The sequence below is a fragment of the Triticum aestivum genome, chromosome 5D (assembly GCF_018294505.1).
Source record: "Triticum aestivum cultivar Chinese Spring chromosome 5D, IWGSC CS RefSeq v2.1, whole genome shotgun sequence".
Taxonomy (NCBI): Eukaryota; Viridiplantae; Streptophyta; class Magnoliopsida; order Poales; family Poaceae; genus Triticum; species Triticum aestivum.
The window spans coordinates 292,243,770-292,262,880 of NC_057808.1; the positions used below are offsets into that span (position 1 = coordinate 292,243,770).

At 46.7% G+C, this 19,111-nt stretch overlaps 1 protein-coding gene across 1 annotated transcript; it reads right to left on the reverse strand.

Moving 5' to 3' along the window:
- Nucleotides 1-12,974: 12,974 nt before the first annotated feature.
- LOC123121267 (putative cysteine-rich receptor-like protein kinase 20) lies at nt 12,975-17,336 on the reverse strand. The gene is made up of 8 exons (XM_044541171.1): nt 16,802-17,336; nt 16,388-16,440; nt 15,763-15,863; nt 14,989-15,170; nt 14,696-14,897; nt 13,992-14,229; nt 13,740-13,893; nt 12,975-13,506 (listed from the first exon to the last, which is right to left on the reverse strand). Exons 1-8 carry the CDS (start codon nt 17,246-17,248, stop codon nt 13,159-13,161), a joined length of 1,725 nt encoding a protein of 574 aa, XP_044397106.1. The 5' UTR covers nt 17,249-17,336; the 3' UTR covers nt 12,975-13,158.
- Nucleotides 17,337-19,111: the final 1,775 nt, after the last annotated feature.

A 19,111-nucleotide genomic window follows, 5' to 3' on the forward strand; every position in this document is an offset into this window, starting at 1 on the left:
TCAGGGAATACGTCGGGAAATTCGCACACCACTGGAACTTTTCTCAATTCTGAAAGGTCCACTTTGTTCAGTTTTGGATGTCGGGACCGTGGTCTTTCTTGAGCTGTAACCTTTATTGTCTTGCCGTGATGGTGAGTGAGGATCACAGTCCGATTGAAACAGTCAATAAATCCTTTGTTGGTGGTCAACCAGTCCATCCCTAGGATGACATCCAGTCCTTTATTTTCCAACACGATGAGATTAGCTTGAAACTTTAGTCCTTCGAACTCAATGATCACTCCTTGGCAGTAACTCTGAGCGATCTGCTTATTCCCGGGGGACTTGATGATCATAGATTTTTCCAAGGGAAGTATCGGAAAACCATGTTGCAAAACAAAATTCTTCGAAATGAACGAATGGGAAGCTCCAGAATCAAACAAAACCGTGGCAGGTATTGTGTTGACAGGGAACGTACCGAGCACGATGTCTGGGGCATTCTGCGCTTCTTCCCTGGTCACATGGTTCAGGTGGCCCTTCCTGTGATTGTTGCTGGGATTGAAATTGTTGCGCTTGGGGGCTGGATTGTTCCCACCATTGTTCGGCTTGGGGGCCGAGTTCCTTGGTTTTGGGCACTGTTTAGCATAGTGCCCTTCTTCACCACAAGCATAGCATGTGACCCCTGGACGGTACGTGAAGTCCTTGTCCCTGGAATGAAACTGTCTGGTTGGCCTTAGATCAGTAGTCGTGGATTTCCTTGCTTCAGTCCTCTGAACATCAGTCTTGCTTCGGTTGTTGCGAGCAAGAGTCGTCTTATCCCTCTTTCGCTTACAGATATCCTCCAGACTACGGCGCTCATTCTTCAAGGTAATGGCCTTGTCCACCAGAGTTTTAAAATCCGGGAAAGTGTGCACGACCAGTTGGCATCTTAATGCTGGCGCCGGGCCGTCCAATTTTTTTTCCATCCTCTTGTTTTCTGTCATGTGCTCGTCGTAGGCATAACGAGATAGCTGGGTAAACTGACCGTTGTATTCTGTCACTGACATGCCCCTTTGCTTGAGGTCATCAAATTCTCTCTTCTTGATTTTTATGATGCTCCTGGGGATGTGTGCCCCACGAAAGCCTTCCTTGAACTCTTCCCAGGTGTTGTTGTGTTCACTGGGATGCATGTGCAGGAAGTTTTCCCACCATGCTGCAGCTGCTCCAGTGAGGTAGTGAGGTGCATAAAGCACCTTCTCATGATCTGAACACTGAGCAATAATCAGCTTCCTTTCGATGTCACGAAGCCAATCATCGGCTTCAAGTGGCCTATCAGTGTGAGCAAACGTTGGAGGGCGTGTCTTCTGCAGTTCAGACAACTTGGAGTGTGGTTGGTACGGCTCACGGTGGTTTCCCATATTGATGACGTGATTCATCATCTCTTGGTGCTGTTGCTGGCTTTGTTCGAAGAGGCGGCATACTTGAGATAAGGCTGCCTCGCTGTCCTGTTGACTAGACTGTCCCTGAGTGAAGTTGTTGCTTGTTTGTGTTCCATAAGCTTCTTCTGGTTGATTGGGCATGGAAAGAGTCCATGGACGAGACATTTTCCACTCTGGGGTATTATTTTGCAAAACTCATGAGGAGAACTGTGTGGCACAAGGAAAATCTTGCAAGGGCAAAAATTTAAAAGACCTCAAGATTTTTCAAGAAAACATAAACGATTTCGCACGAGGAATGACTGCTTAACACAAATCTTACACGCGATACGCAAACATACGATACAGCACTCAGGATGTGCGTACACATTCCTGACATGTTATTTAGACTAGCACACTCCTCCGGGACCCTACATGAAGCGCACAAGAAAACTACAAACTAACATACAAAAAGAACACATCATACATGCAGGCACATCGTGCGGCTACTCGGCGCACTCAGTCGGAGATGGTGAAGATGTCTTTCCCCTTGCCGAGGGTAAGACCCAGCGGTGCAGGAGACTCAACCTCCACCCCCTCTCTAGCAGGCTCCAGGCGCGTACCACTGCGCTGAGGTGATGGCGCGGGAGCGACAGGCGGCAGTGCGGGTGCGGCAGGCGGTGCAGCTCTGACTGGAGTAGGAGCGATGACTCGGTTGAACTCCTCAGTGGTAGGTAGACGGCGAGCAGTGGCCAAAATGGCCGGTGCATAAGATGCTGAAGACGAGACGAATGTCAGAGGCGGTGCCATGTGGAGAAGCTCCTTCCTGCTGGCAGGACCGCCCCGAACTAAGTCCATGCGGGCAGCCACAAGATCGTCCACGAGGTTATCGAAAGATTCCTCCAGAGCTTTGAGATACTCCACAACCATCTCGATGGCTTCATCTCGCTCTCCCCTATGGCAGGCGAATGCATAGTGACAAGTATATGGCACATGGCATGGGAGGTAGCGGTAGCGACGAGTCTTCATCATAGGAAGAATGTCCCGAAGGCGAGCTATCGCCTCATGGGCAGCCATCTGCATGGCATGCCTCTCCGTAGGCATGGCCCTTCCCACAAAACGGAAGTGGTGAGACACCGAACGTCCTCCCTTGAATTGCACCACGGCCTGGTGCATAGACACGTCGTCGTTGAGCTTGTGCTGGTAAAGCGTGAACTCCGGACGAGTCGCTGGCCCGATTGCGAGCTTGGAGATGGAGACGAGGAGTTTGACAAACCCCTCGGGCACGTTAGTGAACACCCGAGTGTCGCAGTTGCTGCCAGCCATCTACAAAAGTAGGCAAAAATTCTGAGTAGTCATGTCATAAATTTATGATGACCAACAGAAAATAGCTACATTTGCAAAATGCTGAAAAAGCACAAAAGACGCTAATAACCGATTAGCGATCGCACCTAGTGGCTTCCTACAGTCAGCCTGGCTCTGATACCAAGCTTGTCACGACCGGTTTTCCAATAAAAATATTTATTGAGAAATCGATCCCTTTTACGGACCAGTAGAGAAGAATCCTTCTTACTGGTAGACAAAATCTTGATCACAGAAGAAAATACCAGGAGTACTGAATATAATACAAGGTTGAGCGGAGACTGCTCAACGATTTATTACAAGCACGCCGATAAAGCATAACGGTGGATAGGGTGGCATAACTACTAACTCACGATAAAAGCGGTGGTGGATATATCACAGCGAAGTGGGTGATATGACTCCTGAAAACTAACAGCTCTTCGAGCGTCAGAGTGAGGCTCGAGGAGACTTATTGTGGGTGGCGGAAGCGTATATGATACAAGTGACCAATATCCAGGATCGCACGGGACTGACTGGGATTCCTCTAGGCGTCGGACTCACTATCAAACTCTTCATCCATGAGATCGCCTTCGTCAACATCTGGCGAAATCAACAAGCCAGGTGAGTACTATGAAAGTACTCGCAAGACAGTTCGGACATAAGATATAACAAATGTAAACATGATGCATATGAACAGATTAGCAAAGCGCACTCAGACAATGAGATAATAATGCATGAGAAATAAAAGAGAAGTCGGGCGGTAGTCCTCCCGAAATCCCAAAATAATACCGAGGGCCAAACGAGTGTTTGAATGACTCCTCGAGAGGAAACAAAAGAAATAACAATGCCGCAGTCGGGCGTCAAGGCGATGCCACATAAAGGGCTTATAACAGAATATAAATAACAGTGCATGCCACAGTCGGACGTCTGAGCGACATCACATAAAGGGCTTATATCAAAAGTAAATAACAAGAGTGCCACAGTCGGACGTCTAAGCGACATCACATAAAGGGCTTATATCCAAAGTAAATAACAAGAGTGCCACAGTCGGACGTCTAAGCGACATCACACAAAGGGCTTATATCAAAAGTAAATAACAAGAGTGCCAAAGTCGGACGTCTGAGCGACATCACATAAAGGGCTTATATTTCATAACTTGATATCTCAGTAGCTCAAGAATTTAAATCATTTCAAGGGCATAATCAGGTATGAAATAAACAACAGAGTTAGTCCATCCACGGAATAACGTTCAACCAATTTACCACTCAAGCTTGTTCACCGGGGAAAAACCACGAGGATGTGACATAGATATGGATACACTGGTCACGGTCCTTGACCATGGATACGATGACTCGGAAGGATTTGACTCTGCAGAGTTTGTACTTTAACCACAGCCAACGGATTTCAGTAGTCACGGGGACTAGTTCCGTTTACGGTGTTTTGGAAGAAACACATCTAACCAGCACACACCCATTCAACATTCCGAAGCCAGGAATCACCCTCGGCAACGTTCAAGAAAAACTTTGAGACGGGGAGGCTACAACCTCGCGTAGCATGGGATCAAATTTATATACGCGCGCTCTAAGGGGTGCCCCCCTCTCGGTCCCAACCGGAAACACCCATGCCCCCTGACCGGATGACTGGCTTTAATCCAGGGCCATGGAACCCTCATCCCGGCCCCTCCATTTGGTGTGTACACGGAAAGAGGTTATCAACTTACTAAACCAAACTCTTTGCAGAAAACATGTGGCGGCACGGAAGGGGAAGAACGATAACGTGATTCAGTCCACGTTAACGTTGGAGTTTATCGGATGTCGTAAGGCTGGCATGCTACAACAATACCACCTTACTGCCTTTCATGTCACCACATGACTAGGCCATCTCTCATCAGAGATCACAGTAACTTTGGAACTCACGGATAGTTGCCTCACATGCAACGAGATACTCACCGATGCTCATATGCCATGCACAAACCATTCAAGCAAACATGCAAAACACCCGTCATATCAAAGGTTCAAACATGCTTGCCTGGTTCGGAGAAGTCGGAGTCTAGCTCGGCAAAGTTCGCGGCTCCGTCACCTCTTCCGGAACCTACGGTATAGCGAAAACGTACACTAACGTGAAAATCAACGCGTGCATAAAAATTGTTCCAAAAAATTTCCAAATAAATACTATAAAAAAACTAGACAAAAATACAAGACTGACAGAAAAAGAATCACTCAAAAATCATCTTTTATTAAAAAGTTATAAGGGTTTTTGTCCAGGGACTAATCTGTGATGAAACAGAAAAGATCCAGGGACTTAACTGAGAAAGCAGAAAACGGTTCAGAGAGAAACGCGCCAGCCCAAAGAGAAAACGTATTTGCCCGAAGGCGCCAACAGAAAACGGTTCGAGAGATAAACAGAAGAGAGGCTGACGGGGGGTCCCACATGTCAGGTTTAAAAACCTCGCCGGCGCCCGAAGGCTGCGGTGGTCGCCGGCGTTGAACCACGGCGAGGCAGGGAGATCGGAGGGTACCAAGAGGTTCAGTGCGTCCTTCCGCGTCGGTGGGTGGTGGACTTGACCGACGGAGAGCACCACGTCGACGGCGACACTTTCTCCAGCGGACGGCGGCTCGGGTGATGGTGGAGAACTCCGGTGGGTGCTGCAAACGCCGAATTGAAGCGCGGATCAGCAGAGTGGATGCACTAGAGAGCTACTTGCAAGAGCTGAGGGTTAGAGGTGCACGCACGGGAGCGAATCGAGCTGGGTCCCGTGGCGGGTCGTGGCGGCCGGAGTTGGGGAAGAAGGCTCCCTCGGGGCTCTTCCAGTGGCTAGGCGTGGTGTTGGAGGTGTGTAGAGGTGGTGTGGGTTCGAGTTTGAGCTCGGGGCCTCTATTTATAGGCGATCCGAGGGGGTGGCCGTGAACGGGAAATCTCCGGCGAGCGATTACGGCGAGGCAGTGGTTGGGCAGTGGGTTTAGGAGGCTAGGCACCATCAGTGAGAGTTACTGGTCCCGTTCCACTGCTAAACTTGGTCGGGCTTGGCGTAGTAGCGCCGGTCTTCGACGGGGCGGCCGTACGGGCACGGCGGCGGCAGAGAGCGTGCTCCGCGCCTAGCAGTTCACGACGAGGGTGTCAGCGCGCACGGGCGAGTGGATGGCCACGCGGCGGCCTCCGGTGGCTTGGGCGGCGCTGGACGGCGCCGTCCACGCTGCGCCTCTCTCTGGCGGCCGCAAAGCCGCCGCTGCCGTCGCTCACGGGGTGGCGCACCTCCTCCTGCTCGTCGCCGACGCCCGCAACCTTCCAGGCGTTCGTGCGGCGCAGGGACAAGAAGGAGGGGACGAGGAGCAAGGCGCCACCGCGGCTACTGGCGATATTGACAACGAACACTGAAGAAAACGACAGTAGTTTCAGACACTGTATCTCTGAATTTCTAAACATGACAGTGACAATGCCCTGCAGGTGTTCGACGAAAAGATTTGGCATGAAGAAATTTTTTTCTGGAGCTGGGACTTGGTGAGGTGACCTCTCAATGCACCCAGAGGCTGCCTGAATTTTCTCAGATTTTTAGGAGAAGAATTCAAATGAATTTTATCAAATTTGGCAAATCTGGTTCAAACTTGCAGTAAGTATAGTTTGAAAATTTTGAACTGGAGACCAGTGGATCTTCATGGATCCTGGTTGAGGGCTCAAAGGACTAGCTAGGGAAGTTGGTTTGGAGGCAAAACTCAAAGCAGAAAGTGTAGCTCCTTTGTAAACCTCCAAGGATCAAGATAGAAGGCAGAAATTGTTTTTGATGAGAAATAAATGGAAACAAAATTATGGGGAGGTTCAAACTTCTGGATCTGAAGTATATCATGATCCAGAGATGGGAAAAGGCTTATGGGAGGGGATTTCCACTCATGTCATGGCAAGAGGGATTTTGAAAAGGGGAAAGGATCACTCAAAATGCCATAGGGCTATTTAAAAGATTTTTCAAAAGAAATTTTCCCAAGTGAAAAGCATTTGGTTTTGAGTCCAAACAAAAAGGGAAAACCTCCAAGACCAAAAACCAAGTCTTGGGTGAATTCAAATGAAACACTTGTCATAAAAAAAATATTTTGAGAGGGAGAGTTCTTCAGAAGAAAAATTTAAATAACCTCCCTCAATTTAAATAAAAGTTTTTTTGAAAAAGCCAAATAAAATTTTGTGTGTCACAGTTTGGGGGTACGTAGGTATATATAGGAGGAAGGAGTACGTCGGTGGAGCAACATGGGGCCCACGAGGGTGGAGGGCGCGCCCCCCTACCTCGTGGCTTCCTGGAAGCTTCCTTGTTGTAGGGTCCAAGTTTCCTGGATCATGTTCGTTCCGAAAATCACGTTCCCGAAGGTTTCATTCCGTTTGGACTCGGTTTGATATTCTTTTTCTGCGAAACTCTGAAATAGGCAAAAAACAGCAATTCTGGGCTGGGCCTCCGGTTAATAGGTTAGTCCCAAAAATAATATAAAAGTGAATAATAAAGCCCAATAATGTCCAAAGCAGAAGATAATATAGCATGGAGCAATCAAAATTTATAGATACGTTGGAGACGTATCACGAACGCGGCCGGAAGCAGAACTAGCCCCCTTAATACAAGAGCAGGCTTATGTTCCAGTCCGGCGCGCGCCGCTCAGTCGCTGACGTCACGAAGGCTTCGGCTGATACCACGACGTCGAGTGCCCATAACTTTCCCACGTAGTTGGTTAGTGCGTATAGGCCAGTGGCCAGACTCAGATCAAATACCAAGAACTCGTTAAGCGTGTTAGTTTTAAGTATCCGCGGACGCCGACCAGGGCCAGGCCCACCTTTCTCCTAGGTGGTCTCAACCTGCCCTGTCGCTCCGCCACAAAGTAACAGTCGGGGGCCGTCGAGAACCCAGGCCCACCTCTACCGGGATGGAGCCACCTGTCCTTTCAGCCCCCTCATCAGAATCACTTGCGGGTACCCAACGAGCTGACCCGACTTTAGTCACCACATGTGTCATGTATATAAAGTATATAGTATATACCCGTGATCACCTCCCGAGTGATCACGGCCCGATAGTATAGCATAGCAGACGGACAAGAATGTAGGGCCACTGATGGAATACTAGCATCCTAAACTAAGCATTAGGATAGCAGGTAAAGGTATCAACAATTGTAGCAACAATGACAGGCTATGCAGCAGAATAGGATTAACCGAAAGCAGTAACATGCTACACTACTCTAATGCAAGCAGTAGAGAGAAGGAATAGGCGATATCTGGTGATCAATGGGGGGGCTTGCCTGGTTGCTTTGGCAAGAAGGAGGGGTCGTCAACACCGTAGTCGATCGGGCAGAGGCGGCGTCGGTCTCGGTGTCTAACGAGAGAAGAGGGGGAAGAAACAATAAATATAATGCAAACATAAGCATGACGGTGCATGACAAGACAATGAGCGGTGCTAGATGTGCCCTAATGCGGTAAGAGGTGATACCGGCAAAGGGGGAAACATCCGGGAAAGTATCCCCGGTGTTCCGCGTTTTCGGACTGATGAACTGGAGGGGGAAAGTTGCGTGTTCGATATTCTAGGGTGTGTGGCGAACGAACAGGCTGCGTATCCGGATTCGTCTCGTCGTTCTGAGCAAGTTTCATGTAGAAAGTTTTTCCATACGAGTTACAGATTATTTTATATTAATTTTTAAAGATTTAAATCATTTTTACAATTAACAGATTATTTTAATTTGAATTTGCATTTATGACATCATCATGACATCAGCATGACATCAGCGGTCAGCTTTGACCTTTGACCAGTCAAGCTGACGGGTGGGTCCCGTTTGTCATTCATTGAGACTAACTAATCAGGATTAATTAGATTAGTTAAATGATTAGGTTGGTTAATCACAATTAATTATGTTAATTAATTTAGTTAATTAATTAATTAAATTATTATTTATTTTCTTTTTATATCTCTTTTTTATATAAAACTGTACTGGGGCGTGGGGCCCTCGTGACATAGGCCCAATGGCCTATAGTGGGTCGGGCGACGGGCGTTGGTGGTAACGGGCGCGCCCGACTAGGGGTGAGCCCAAGCGCTAGTTCGGGCGAGGCCATCGGCACGGCCGTCAGCGCCCATGACGCCGGCCAGGGGAAGCGGCGGAGGGGTGGAACTGGAGCAGGAGGCCGGCGCAGATGGTCGCGGTGGCCGGCGGGGTCGCCGCGGGCGGTCTCGAGTAGAGACGGCGAGCAGGGCGACGTGCGCGCGCGAGGAGCCACAGCGGGCAACTGGAAGCGAGGTGGAGGCAAGCGGCGGGTCTGGCGAACTGCAGCGGGATGGCGTGGGGCGGTGGTGGTCGCGAGCGGGCGATGTGGGGAGCGGGGCGGCGCGCTGGCCGTGGCCGGAACGGGAGCTGGCTGGTCGGAGCGACGGCGGCCAGCGGCGTGGACGGGGAGGCACGGGGTGGCCGCGACAGCAGCAGGAGCGGATGCGCGCGGGCAAGTAGGGGCGAGGCGACGGTGGTGACAGCGCGCAGCACGGCGGAGCAGCAGAGCAGAGTAGGGGAGGAGCGGCAGCAGCCACGGCGCACGGCGCGGCACGGGCGCATGCGGGGGCGTGCCAGGGAGTGGGAGGCAGCGCGAGCAGCAGTAGGGTGAGGCCACGCGCGAGCGCGGGCCGGCGCGGGCGAGGGCTAGTGCGGGGGCCGCGGTGAGCGCGTCGAGGGGGAGCAGAGGCGGCCATGCACTGGCGCGGATGGCGCGACGCGTGCACGCGCGATGAGGCTCCAGCAGGCGAGTGGCAGTGGCGGCGGGAGGCCAGCGCCGCGGGGGCGTGGACGGGGCCGTGAACGAGGCCGTGGCCACGATGGGAGCAACAGCGAGTGGCTTCGGCAATGTCCATGGGCAGCAGCCGCAGCTGTTGCAACGAGGCAAGGCGAAGAGCGTCGCGGCGGTGACCGCGGGGAAAGGAGGAAGGGGGGGCTCACGGGATGTTGTAGGGACGGGGCAGTGGGGCGCGAGGTGGAGGTCGGAGACGTCGTACGCAGGGAAGGCAGGCCGGCGGGGAGGTCCGGCGAGGTCCTCGGGCGATGGACGGCGACGGGATCGGGTTCGATCCCGATCCAGATCAAGGGGTGGAGGAGAGAGCGAGTGGGGGAGAGTGTGGGTGTCGGGGGGGTGTTAGGGTTTGGCCTGGGAAGGCCATCTAGGCCAGGGGGTTGGGGTGGGCCGGCCTGGTTGGCCCGATGGCTAGCTGGGCCGAGGCCCAGGGAGGGAGGGGGTTTTCTTTTTCTTTTGTCTTTATTTGTTTTGTCAGTTCTTTTTCTTATTTTTCTTTTCTGTTTTATTTCTAGTTTCTTTTATTTTTAGTTTTATAAAAATTACCACTAGTATCTAAATTTGTATTTATAAATAAAGTACTGTCAGATTAATTCTTAGCCCATAATAAAATAGTTTTAATATTTTATTTTAGTGCACTTAAATATTTTATAAATATGTGGATTCTCCACCATAATTAACTATGCAATATTTCTCACCTCTAGAACATTTTAGTTTTTATGTTCGAAAACTTTTAATGTTTGCCTAAAATTTAAATTTGATTTTGAAACGTTTTGATCTAACGCGAGGTTAGCAACAGTAACAGAGGTGACGAGGCATCATTAGCGTAGGTTTACTGTAGCATAATTATCCGGGCGTCACAAACAAGTACATCGGAGACACCTGTAGAGCACCTTTATAATCACCCAGTTACGTTGTGACGTTTGGTAGGACACAAAGTGTTCCTTCGGTATTCGGGAGTTGCATAATCTCATAGTCATAGGAACATGTATAAGTCATGAAGAAAGCAATAGCAATATACTAAACGATCAAATGCTAAGCTAACGGAATGGGTCAAGTCAATCACATCATTCTCTAATGATGTGATCCCGTTAATCAAATGACAACTCATGTCTATGGTTAGGAAACATAACCATCTTTGATTCAACGAGCTAGTCAAGTAGAGGCATACTAGTGACACTCTGTTTGTCTATGTATTCACACATGTACTAAGTTTCCGGTTAATACAATTCTATCATGAATAATAAACATTTATCATGATATAAGGAAATATAAATAACAACTTTATTATTGCCTCTAGGGCATATTTCCTTCAGTAAGGTATGAAAAGAATTTCAAGTTTGCAAATTTTGCCTCCACTGGTAAACCACAAAGTTTAACAGAGGCATCGAATGACCGTGATTGAAAAAATGCCATGAATATAGAATATGATGCACTCATGAAAACCAAGACTTGGCACTTAGTTCCCTCTAAGCAAGGGAGGAATGTAATAGATTGTAAGTGGGTGTACCAGGTTAAAAGAAAATCTGATGGCACAATAGATAGGTACAAGGCTAGGCTAGAGGCTAGAGGCTTCAAGCAACGTTATGGTATTGATTATGACGACACATTTAGTTCAGTTGTTAAGGCTGCTACTATCAGACTTGTTCTGTCTATTGTTGTTTCCAGGGGTTGGAGCCTTCGTCAATTGGATGTACAAAATGCGTTTCTACATGGCGTTCTCAAGGAAGAGGTTTATATGCGGCAGCCACCTGGATTTGAGGATGGCTCAAAACTGCACCATATATGTAAGTTGGACAAGGCCTTGTATGGTTTAAAGCAGGCACCTAGAGCCTGGTATTCAAAACTGAGCATGAAGCTGCAACAACTTGGTTTTCGAGCTTCTAAGGGAGATAGTTCGTTGTTCTTCTTCAAGAAAGGGAAGGTGATCGTTTTTATGTTAATTTATGTTGGTGATGTAATTGTTGCCGGTTCATCTCAAGATGCTACCATGGCCTTGTTAAGAAACTTGAAAAGTGAGTTTGCACTCAAGGACCTGGGAGAGTTGCATTATTTTCTAGGCATTGAAGTTAAAAAGTTGCATGATGGTATTATGTTGACTCAAGAAAAATATGCGAGAGATATAATCAAGCGTGTAGGCATGAAGGATTGTAAGCCTTCCACTACACCTATGTCAACTACTGATAAGTTGTCATTGCATGAAGGAAAAATACTAAGTACAGAAGAAGGGACTAAGTATAGGAGCATAGTTGGTGCTCTTCAGTATTTAACTCTGACTAGGCCTGATATATCTTTTGCTGTAAACAAGGTTTGTCAGTTCCTACATGCCCCTACTTCTGTACACTGAAAGGATATTAAGATATATTCAGGGAAGTACTGGAATAGGGCTTAAGTTGTGTAGGTCTCCGTCAACTGCAATAAGTGCATTCTCTGATGCAGACTGGGTTGGTTGCCCAGATGACAGGAGATCTACTGGAGGTTTTGCTGTTTTCCTTGGGTCTAATCTTATATCTTGGAATGCAAAGAAACAAGCAACAGTGTCACGTTCCAGTACTGAAGCAGAATACAAATCTATGGCAAATGCAACTGCTGAGGTAATGTGGATAGAAACCCTACTTGATGAATTGGGCATTGGGAGATCACATGTGTCACAACTTTGGTGTGACAATCTAGGAGCAACTTATCTTTCTGCAAATCATGTATTTCATGCAAGAACAAGACATATAGAGATTGACTATCACTTTGTTCGTGAAAGAGTAGCACAGAAACCGCTAGAAATACAGTTCATTCCAACAGGAGATCAAGTTGCTGATGGCTTCACTAAGCCTTTACAAATTCGACAGTTCCAAGCCTTCAAGAACAATCTGAACATTGACATGTTAAGATTGAGGGAGGATGTTAAACGATAGGCTTGTAGAGAATGTATAGGATAGAAATACGTGACATGTTGTCACGTATGTATATTGTAACGCATACATGTATCTGGTGCGGCAGGTTGTTAGCTAGATAGATCTTATCTGGGTATAGTTTGGAGTAGAGGTCAAGTTTAGCAACAACCTGGGCCTCATTGTAATCTGTCATGACTATATAACATGAATGCGTCCCTGCCGAACAGCATACGCTTCTCACCTCTCATTCTTTCACCCTGCAGCACAGTCTTCGCCGTTGAACTCTTGAATAGATCTGAGGCAACTGACATCAAATCTCGCCGTTGCGCACGCACGACGAAAAAGCCTAAGCTCGCTGCCCTAAGAAGACGGCAGGAATTTACGCCGGAGCTCCGTCAACTACGTCCAGATTGCCGAACTTGAGGAGGATCGAGGTTAGAAAGAGCCTGTATAGTTAGAGCATCTACAGCCGGACTTGGTAAATCCGATGACCCAGCTTGCAAAGATTCCGAGATCCTATCTCTGGTGCCGTAGAAAATAGGAACAACAAAACATGAAACATTGTAGGTTTGAATTGCAATGTAGCTGATGGAAAACCAGTCTGGTAGCTGGTACCAACCAAAGGCACATGTTTATTTAATAATTTTCACTCCACAAAACTGGTCTTGATATCTCGAATATATCTACACTACCTGAGCCGTAAAAGGCACATAATCATTACTCACATTTTAATTATGTACTCCAGATGGTAGTACAGAATGTTCATCATATCAAACCTCCGGGTCTAGAATGATTCGAACTCTAGTCGACATTGGAGCTGAACTCGTTATCGTTATGTCTATTGTCCTGCTTGATTGGCCAATGTATGTCGATGTCGTCTCTCTGTCGGTGCACCCATGGATCAGCGCAGAAGGCTGCTTAGGCTCCATTGGTAAGCTTATGCTTTCAGAATTCAGCATTGCAGCAACACCTGTCATGGCGGGCCGGTCTGCTGGATCTTCCTGAGCACAAAGCAGTGCCACCTGAGCACATCTCTTTATCTCAGCGACTTCATATCTGTCCCCTAACAATGGATCCACAAGCTCATGCAACCTTTGGTCCTTCCACATATGCCAGGCCTGAAATATATAATACATTTGACTTTAAATAAATGCAATGTAACTTACATGTAGTGTGTGCCAGGTATAAAAAAATAGTCTTGCTTTTACACACCCTATTTGAAAAGTTCACGACCTCTGTTGTTAAGCAATGGTATAGGTTAGAACTCACTACTTTAGTTGAAAATTGAAGTAAGTCCATTTTCTAATATTGAGAACGGAAAAGGTGTTGCTAGAAATGTACTTTCACTCACATCTCGTACAAGATCACCAACAGTATCCTCTTGCTTCTCGAGTATGGTATTCTTTCGGCCACTAATAATCACCAGAACCAAAACACCAAAGCTGAACACATCTGTCTTCGTCGAGTAAACTCCTCGAGATGCATACTCTGGAGCTTTGTAACCACTGAAAAGTGAAACAAAAGATGTCAAGACTGTGAGATTAGGACATCTGAAAACAAATGATGGGAATATGTGATTATTAATATTGTAGGCAGCTGATACCTGGTTCCCACGACCCTACTCGTGCACCCTTCTGCTATATCTGAACTCAGTGTCCTAGCTGACCCAAAATCAGTAATCTTTGGGCTCATGTTATAATCCAAGAGGATATTATGTGGTTTCAAGTCTCTATGGACAAGGCAGGACATGGAACCTTTATGCAGGTAAACAAGGCCCTCTGTTAACCCTGTAATTATCTTGAATCGCTTAGACCAGTCTAGCAATTGTCCTTTTGTTCTGTCTGCAAAAGATAATCAAATTGCAACTTTATCAACTGTTGACGAATTTCTCTAAACCAAACTAGAATAGTTTTTATGATTCAAGCAACAAAGAATCAGGTGAAAACTAGATCTGTTGTAGCCTTCCATTTAACTGTAGATGTTTTGAATTCATGCACATTTACTAGGAATTAAAGGAGGCGTGCTCTTGGTGCCGTGGATGATCTGGAAGCATAGGAACGCGTGCGTTTTTGACCATGTTAGCCCCTCGCTCAATGAGCTTCTAGACACGATCAAGGACGAGGCCCGATGTTGGGCAAAGGCCGGAGCTCAAGGGCTCAGGGTCGTTTTGCCATCATCTTGGGATGTCCACTGAGCCCCTGACGGCTGTGTAAAACTGCCTCCTAGGAGGATGTAAATTCCCTCTCTTTCCAATGCAATGAAACGCAAAAGCCATTTGTGTTTTCTCAAAAAATACGGAAAATGTACCAGATATGTAATGGTCCAAGGAACTATTTTGCATGAACTCATAGACAAGAATCCTTTCTTTCCCATGAATGCACCACCCCAGCAACCTAATCAGATTGGCATGCTGAAGCTTTGCAAGCTGCAATTCACTGTCGAAATCAAATATCGTTGCATGCTCATCAAGTCTTTTGATGGCAATCATAAGTCCGTTGGGCAACTGACCCTGCAATGGTTACTTAGGAAGTTCAAATCACATTCTATCAACAGAAATCAGTTCTTTATTGGGAAGAGAAGGAGGACGGGTACATATTTACCTTATAAACTGTACCGAATCCACCAAACCCAAGTATTCTCCTCTCTGAGAAATTGTCTGTTGCATCCACGATCTGAAAGAAGTTGAACTTTGCAAATCCCACACAAGTTTCTTCTATACGGGTACAAAGCTCAGCGAGTTCTTCAATATTGAAAATTTTCTGTTCTTGCAGGTCAACTTTTCCTGATTCATGGATAATTTATCCATGTCACTAATGGGATTGCAAAAAACCTTTACATGACTAAGAGAATACACAATAATTGAGAGCATGCCTCAGTTTGCTTTTTCTAGTGATCATCAACTCAGCCTAATTAGGGACTTCCCATCATATGAAAACAAATGGAGATTATAATAGATGAAGTCATGCAAGATATTGATGATGTTGTTATCATTCAAAGTCATATATTTCATTTGCGTAATAACAGAGGAAAATATGTGATGAATGTTTGTTTCCACTAGCTAGTGCTCTCACCATGACATGTGACACAGTAAAATTTGATGTGGTGAGTGGTGACACAATGTTTGTTATGAACAAGTATGCACGTGTATAACTTTTTATATTAAATTATTCATGTGCACTTTTTTTTATTCTCTGTTGCAATATATCCAAAAACATGAGCAGCAGGGTAGTGCAGCAGCACACAAACATAACAAAGCAATTCAAAATCCTTGAAAACAAATAACATTGGCATGAAACTTCACTCTACTAATTTCCAATTTTCCATACCTAAGTTCATGCTTAAGCGCATTAGGAAATTCATAAATAAGTACTTACCTACAGATGGTTTTTTTCCAACAGTGCAAAGTTCAGTAGCTCCTTGAACCTGTATTTCGGAGAATTCCAAAGCTCTTGCTGGAGATGGTTTCAACACACTCCTAAAAGGTGGCAAATTTCACACATTTGAGTCTGTATAACTTACTAAATTATGGCACAGGCACAGCTACATAACTTGACTTCACAGGGATTCAATATAAGAAGGAAAAAAAACCTTAAAAGGGATATAAGAAGGATGCTTAATGAAAAATAAACTAGTAGAAATTTATCAAAACATAGTACGTATATTTTAAGTCAAACAGCTAATAGTATTTTAAGTCAGAAAAACTCATTGATCTGATGCACAACTTACATTTCAGACATTTAATCTACATATATGGTGTAGGTTTGTAGCATGTAGCTCTGAACCAGATTTTATTCTAGAATCCAAACCAAGCGGTGCCACTAGTCAACCTAATATGGTCAACAGTCATCTGGTTTGCACTTGTCACTTTGTCAGATAATAAGTGGCTAACCTCCCACGTTATTATTTGGTCCAAGACGCCACAAAACTTTCGATTTAAATTTAAAAAAAAATGATGACTTGTTCTCTGAGTAATAAACTACATAACGAAAATTAGCTGACCTGATGTGACTACTTGAATTGTCTGTGACAACACTGAGTACCCCCTCCTCGGCCTGCTAGACAAGGATCAGCAAGATTAAATGACAAATATTATTAACGTAAAATCAACAAGCAGAGGTTCTGTGCTTGAGGCCACCTATAAACAAACTCAGAATTGCTAAATTGATATCAAATTGTGTAACTGGAAGTACCAAATTTGCAGTTACACTCCAATTCAGACATAATTATAGATTCATATCATGCCGAGGATCACTTGAACAGATCAGTTCGACGAATTTTACAAATAAAATAACTCCATAATCAGTGTTTGTCCCCAATCACATACTACCATGGGCTTCAATTTTGATACGAACTTCCACATAAGCGCCAAGAAAATTGCTACTACCAACCGGCGACAAGCCGGAACACGCCTACCTTGGCACGACGACTGTTTGTCGAATTGTCGACGAGGGAGATGAGCGGGATGAGGCGGATGAACATGTCGATCTCGTGCTGCGCAGCGCGGAGCTCGTCGGCCATCCGTGTGCCCAGAAGCAGTCGGCGGAGGTACCCGCAGTCCTGGCACGCCGTGACGAGCGCGTAGCACCGCCGCAGCGCGCCGCCGAGCTGCTCCAGCGGCCGCCTGGTGGCCTCCCGCCGCATCAGCTCCGCGAGCTCCAGCTCCCTGAGCAGGCCGCCGACGAGCTCCACGTGCTGCGCGAGCCGCACGCAGGCGTCCCGGTGACGGCGCGCCGCCAGGGCGGCCTGCACGACCATGTAGACCAGCCCCAGCGCGTCCACGCCCACCAGCTGCGCCACGTTGGAGGCCTGCCCCAGCGTGCCCCACAGGCTGCTCGAAGGGCTGTCCCACGGGCTCGCCATGCTCGCTGCTCCCCGCTCCTGCGCTCTGCGGCCTCTCCCTCTCCAGGCCTCGTTGCCGCCATTGACACGTAGTATCTATCGGCGTGTCTGTGTGTCGCCGGCGACTTTGACTAAGCGTGGTATGTGTGTGGACTTTCGTTGCATTCTAATGCCACATTTCTTGTTTATTTTTATTTTTTAATTTTAAGGACACACATGGCCTTTATTTTTTGAAAATGTCGCTTTCGCATTCTGTGGATATAAATGCAGTACGCATGAGTCAAGACATGGTGAATAATCCATAAATCAACTTTACCATTGTTGTTGACAAGGTTCCCTGATATTAATGTTTTCAACGAGAAAATAGTGTTAGATCACCGGTTTTCATCAAGAAAAGAAGGACTCGATAAGCTCCGGAAAATGCCTTAAACAAGGTGCGTGAAGGCCAAATCTAAGATTGTCAAAATTCAAAAATTAGGGCCTGTTCGGTAGCTCGCCAGCTCCTAGCTTCAGCAAATCTACGAAGGAAGCTGGCCCGAACGGTCCAGCTCAAGAAGCCCAGCTTTCCGGATTGAAGCTGCGTTCATGTAAAAAAGGCGGAGTGGCAGTTTGGGTGATCCAGGAATAGGTGGAGTTGACGTTATTTACATAGAGATACCACCGCTAAGTGACTCGACTGGTTCACGTACCGGTTCGCTACTTCTGTCTCGCCTCTGCTAATGTGTTCGACTGGGCCTACGGCCGTGTTACCTCTTGAGCCGGTTGGGCTTCAGCCCGTCTAGGCAGATTGGCCTGCTGGAGAGTACCAGAAGCTGGAGCGAGGAGCCGAACGTATTTTTAATCGCTAGGGCTCCCATCGAAAGCTGGCGGTGGAAACGAGAAGTGTGATTCAAGGATTTGCAGTAGTTGGGGAGCCATCGAACAGGCCCTTAGTACTCAAAGAGCACCACCGTAGACAAAGTCTTATATGTTTGCAGCATAAAATTATCTAATACTCTCATATGGGGAGTCCCATGTTCAATCAACGGCGTCTACCCTCCTTCAGCAAGATCATGTTGCTTCCTCATGATAGACGTGGTTTTATGTTTTATCTCTAAGATGTTGTTGTAGTCTTTTGTTCGTAGGTAGTTGGTATGTGTGCCATTGTTAAACTGTTTTCTACTCTTAATACGCTATTGTGTATGGTATGTATGCTACTTAATTTTGCTCCGTTGGTTTCGGTACTCTGTCTGGTGGCTTTATTTATAAAGTCGGATGCTTGTCTTTTCTCTAATGAAAAAAATGGGGATCAACTTCGCTCATTTGGCGCATCCATATGTGTATATTGGTCCCACGAGTGTGCGAGACCCACAATTCCATTTTATTCTTTGCTAATAATAAAGAAATGGTTTGGCGATATCCTAACTCACAAGAAATGTTGTTTTAAAATACCTACATATTTGGGTAGATGGGTGATCTTAAGTGCCCGCGACTGATATAGCTTCCCACACGTTTATAGTAGGCCAAATTAGTATCAATAATACAAATGATGGGTGTTTAGATGGGCCCAAAACTATTGCTCTAACTATTAGTGGTGGGCCGATTTGGGGCACCCGCCACTGATATGTTTGCCCCATAGTTAATCTGAACCCAAATAAGCAGTGGAGTACGGAGAGGACCGCCCACCACTGGTATATTAGTTCTAGCGGCGGGCTTAGTTTTTCACCCGCCATTGGTATCAGACCAAATTTTGTTGGAAAAACATAGTAGAAAACAAAAGAAATCACCCTACGATCACCCAGGAACAATATGAAGATGCATAAACGGTTTGGATCACGATCGTTACCGACTCGGAGTAGCAGAGGAAGTAGACGAGTCGGTGTAGATCGTACTTGGAGTCCCTCG

Coding starts and splice junctions, on each gene's coding strand:
- LOC123121267 (XM_044541171.1), bottom strand. CDS start 17,248: ATGGCGAGCCCGTGGGACAGCCCTTCGAGCAGCCTGTGGGGCACGCTG. Junction 16,441..16,801: donor CAAACAGTCGTCGTGCCAAG/GTAGGCGTGTTC, acceptor CTTGTCTAGCAG/GCCGAGGAGGGGGTACTCAG. Junction 14,230..14,695: donor CTTGGACCATTACATATCTG/GTACATTTTCCG, acceptor TATCTTTTGCAG/ACAGAACAAAAGGACAATTG.